Raw genomic sequence first — 4,228 nt, 5'->3', positions numbered from 1 at the left:
CGTAATGCCGCCGTTGGTCCGCACAGTGGAATCGGTTGAGGAGTGTTGACAGCGCGGCAGTCTTGACTCGCTGGCTCCGACACCGCAACAACTAGAACGGTCGCCCTCGAAGTTGAACTGATTGTAGAGACAAAAGCGGCATCGGGCGGCCCACAGTTGCTCCATACTGGTAGCTTTGATGCTAGCGATAGCACAGAGACCGCACCCGTGATGGTCGTCGGTGCCCCTGCGAATAAGCTGTGTAAGGGATTTCTTGATCGTGTCCTTGTACACGGGAGCTATCAGACTCAGTGTTTCGCAGTTGATGCAGTGCCAGGAAACGCTCCGGTTGTACAGCCGGCATCGGTGACAGCTCCAGCGACGGTTGATGCTCGGTTGCGACAGATGCCGTCTACGGCTCCAGCAATACCGATCTGCCTGCGGCTGAGCGAAGGAACGTTCGATTTTCTTCCGGTTTATGTTTTTGTGCGCTAGTGCTAGGCTGTCTATAACGCGGAACAGACAATCGTTTGTGACTAGTTTTCTGCCAAATGAGAAACAAGCAAAGAGGGAGAGAGAGATGAGTGAAGAATGAAAAACGTTGTTAAACTAGAAAAACAATGACAGCGGAAAATGCTGCTTATGTAGTATAGTATGCGAGTGCTAGCTTAGCAGTGGTTTTTTGGAAAAACAGTGTTTTTTTCCTTCTTTCCTTCTCGTTTTTTTCTTTTCGTTTCGACCACTGAACACTCCTGGAATAAAGAGCGAGTTGATTCGTGTGCCCAACAGTGAACGTTGGCTGCGGTGCCCTAGGGCCTCGAACGAAGGAGGCAGAATTCGGACACGCTCGCCCAACGGACTACAATCTGGAAACTACGGCAGACACTAGGTTTAATTACCTATTCACATCCTTCATGCGAACGCAGGTCGCAGCTTGCCTGGGCACTTCGGCAACCGAGCGAATCTGATGATGGACTATATCGACACCGTTGACCCGACGCAACTTTCGACACCGTAAGCAGCGCACGCTTTCTGTTGGATTAAGGTAATTACACGCAATGCAATACCATTGGAGTGCCGACGCTATCGTTCCCATTTTGCTACATTGCTACACGCACGTCTAGTGTCCGTGGATTGTGCGACCACCCGTGCCACCCGAGCCAACCGTGGAGCCAAGGTTTCGCAACAGCCGTGCTGTTTTTGTTTCACGTACGGTATCGATTTGCCGTCCGCTGGAGAAAATCTCGTCTGTCAAATGCAACATAGTTTCGCTGTTGCAACGACCACTGACAGAAGCCAAAGTCAACCAGAAAATTGTGTTTTGTTGTTGTTGCTCTGCTGTGGCAATCGTATCCTAGAATCTCTCGACAAGGAACATTCTACACAATCACCTGGTACAAACACTTTTAATGGACATTTTAGACATTGGTTGGATTGGGACAATGGGTAATGGTTTTAGACATTTCACAAATTGCAAGTTCTGTTGCCTACAACGTATGGATTAATTACATATGTTTGTAGCTAGTGCATGCTATGTTTTGATCCCATTTGTGTGTGGTTCGGCTGTTGGAAGGCCGATTTGACCCGAAGCGGTTCGGCATGCTACTTCAATAGAAGGTGTACAACGTCTTTGAGACTCGTCAGAAACAAACCTGCCTTACATGTTTAAAAAACAATCACACATTCAACGAAATATCACGTCTATTCATTTATCCTTTATTAAAAAGAAATTCTACAATTCAAATTCATTTTTTCGGAGGTTCAATTCGATCTTGAACTCTTGATTGGGTCTGGGTTCTTGGTCTCGGATAGTCTCGGTCTTGGATTATGGATCTGGTCTTGGGATTGGCCCTTAGAGAAACAAATATTGTTATAAAATATATTTATAGTTCATGATTATGTTGCGAGAAACCCCCTGGTTACTCAAGAGGGGTATGCCTCTTTAAGATATTTCTTGAAATCAACGCGGTGGACAATATTTGGAATTTTGTCACACTTTTCATCAACGTTCTGCTGAACCTGGTACAAGTGAATCCATTCCCAAAAGATTCGCTTATCAAACGTTTCGTCGAACGTTGCCTGTGTTTCTTCTATGAAGTTCTTGAATTTTTCCGGGTACTTCGATTCACCTGTGTTGGAGTTAAAATAGTACTCCATGTTCCATTGCTTAGACAACTGCTTCGAATAATGTGGTTTGACATCACGCAGAAACAACAAACCATATGGTATATAGAAGCGATCCTGGTCGATCGGATTGCGCACATTATAACCGAGACGGCTTGTGAGATCCTTAAGCTTGTGCATTTCCAGCGAGGCAAAAAACGATTCCATCTCAGATAGGGGATAGTGCTTTTTTGCTCGAATCTGCATCGACCCAGTAGAGTTGGCGCACGTCGATGTTGAGCTCGCGGTCGTTGTGGCATTCTTGATTGGCTTGTTAAGTGCCTTGGCAAATTGATGACAACGTTCAAGCCGTTGCTTGAGTGTTAAATGTCCTATGTTTTCTCCACCCAGCATGAGCCCGTCAATGATGTGCAACGTATGGATGACGATCTGAGACCTTCCTTCACCCTGCAACTCGCGCACAATCTCCCCATAGATGATCGTAGCTGGCGACAGTTCAATTGCTACATCTTTCATTAGTATCCAGGTGCCATGTTTCGCGTCGAACTGATACACTTCCTTACCACCCTTACCGAGCAGAATTGAGCGAACATTCTTGTCTTTACTTTCCTTGTTGCCGATAGGCACAAAATACCAATCGCGGGCAGATGAAAAGGATGCTCGTAGGTCAGTTTGTACTCGCGCTTCAACCGAAAGCATGGGCTTTGTCAGAGCATTCCAGTTTTTGTATATCTTCGTAACGTACTGATCTGGGTCACCCTTGTTTGCGGATTTGCGTATCGCATCGTCTAGCTTCCATAAGTCTAAACACTTCTGCTTCACTTCGAGTTGGCGCTTTTCCATCAGGTCGCGATTTTTGCAGAAGGCCGCTATTTTCATCAGGGCAATGATTTGTTTACCGCCAATCTCGTTATTGCTTGCACATATATAGTCATAGAACGTCTCATCTTTACGCATTACCGCCTCGTTTACTAGTTCTAATGTATCGTTATTTGCGTTTCGTTTTTCAAACATCTGCCGGTTGATGTCCTGTAAATAGCGCTCGATCGTACCCGTGTTTGGATTTTTGGATTTGCACACTAGGTAGCGCTCTGAGTTGGCTGGGCGACTACTGTTCGGTTTGCAGATACAAATTTGCCGGAAGCACCGGTACACTAGGTAGATGAGACCAACGCTGAACGGCGTAAAGATATCAAACAGCTTCACAACGAAGTTGCCTCCAGGGCGTACAATCGCCAAGGCAACGATCACCTGGCACAAGTAGAGTTGCTTCGAATAGATTTCCTGCTCGTTTTCGTGACCCTCAACTGAAAATCCACCGTCTGCCATCATCAGATGGACACCTGTTTCTGTCTGCTTCATTACGTAATCGGCGAAACTACTGATGTTTTCTGGATCGAAAATATCACCGTTATCCTTCGGCCCATAGTACGGATCGAACGTTTCAGGTCCTCCCGCCGTAAATCCATCCAGCCGGAAATCATTAGCACCTCTTAGTGTAAAACCGAATCCCTTAGCGCGCCACTTATTCCGCCAAAGGACGTATTCCGAGAAACCACCCGGGCCAGCGCACACGTCCGCAAAATAAAACAAATCACGAGCCTCATCCTTCACCAGTGGTTGGTTTTGCTCATCGGTGGGATGTGTGAACATGTAATCAAACATCGCGTCCATGTTGGCCATCTTGACTGCGGCGCGGTTGATAAATATGTTGCTCTTAATTAGCTCGAACGGATTAGACCGGTAACGAGCCTTACGCATATCTTCGTTGCCGAGATTGTCAAAAACGCTCTTACTCTTAAGTACTTGCTGTAAAATCTCCGTGTCGCAGTACTTATCCTCGTTGTCGATTGTCATCTTTGGCGGACCTACCTTGTGCCATTCGTCTAGTTGATCCCTGCTAAGTTCCGGCTCGTTAATTTTCGGAACATGCGTTAGCCAGACAACCGTCTCCGGTATCTGCAACTGTTCTGCTTTTGCATCCCAGTGTGCGGCAGCAGTATCTAGTTGATCCAACTTCATGCCTGAAATAACAAGATTAGTTTTCTTCTAATACTGCTGTAACGAAGACATAAGATTACTAACCTAAGCCACTCCGGCCCTTCTGCGACGAGGTTTCGATGAG

At 46.4% G+C, this 4,228-nt stretch overlaps 2 protein-coding genes across 2 annotated transcripts; both read right to left on the bottom strand.

The window, feature by feature from the left end:
• Window positions 1-24: 24 nt before the first annotated feature.
• On the bottom strand, window positions 25-1,167 carry LOC131214417 (calpain-D-like; the record flags this gene model as incomplete). The annotated part of the gene is made up of 2 exons (XM_058208793.1): window positions 879-1,167; window positions 25-523 (listed from the first exon to the last, which is right to left on the bottom strand). Coding segments are annotated over exons 1-2 (696 nt in total), but the record flags the coding sequence as incomplete, so codon positions are not given.
• Window positions 1,168-1,744: 577 nt separating this feature from the next.
• On the bottom strand, window positions 1,745-4,225 carry LOC131214418 (cap-specific mRNA (nucleoside-2'-O-)-methyltransferase 1-like; the record flags this gene model as incomplete). The annotated part of the gene is made up of 2 exons (XM_058208794.1): window positions 1,745-4,127; window positions 4,189-4,225. Coding segments are annotated over 2 exons (2,262 nt in total), but the record flags the coding sequence as incomplete, so codon positions are not given.
• Window positions 4,226-4,228: the final 3 nt, after the last annotated feature.

Source organism: Anopheles bellator, unplaced genomic scaffold (genome assembly GCF_943735745.2).
Source record: "Anopheles bellator unplaced genomic scaffold, idAnoBellAS_SP24_06.2 scaffold00846_ctg1, whole genome shotgun sequence".
NCBI classification, from domain to species: Eukaryota; Metazoa; Arthropoda; class Insecta; order Diptera; family Culicidae; genus Anopheles; species Anopheles bellator.
The sequence above is the reverse complement of the archived record's forward strand: the minus strand, read 5'-3'. Positions and strand labels throughout refer to the sequence as shown.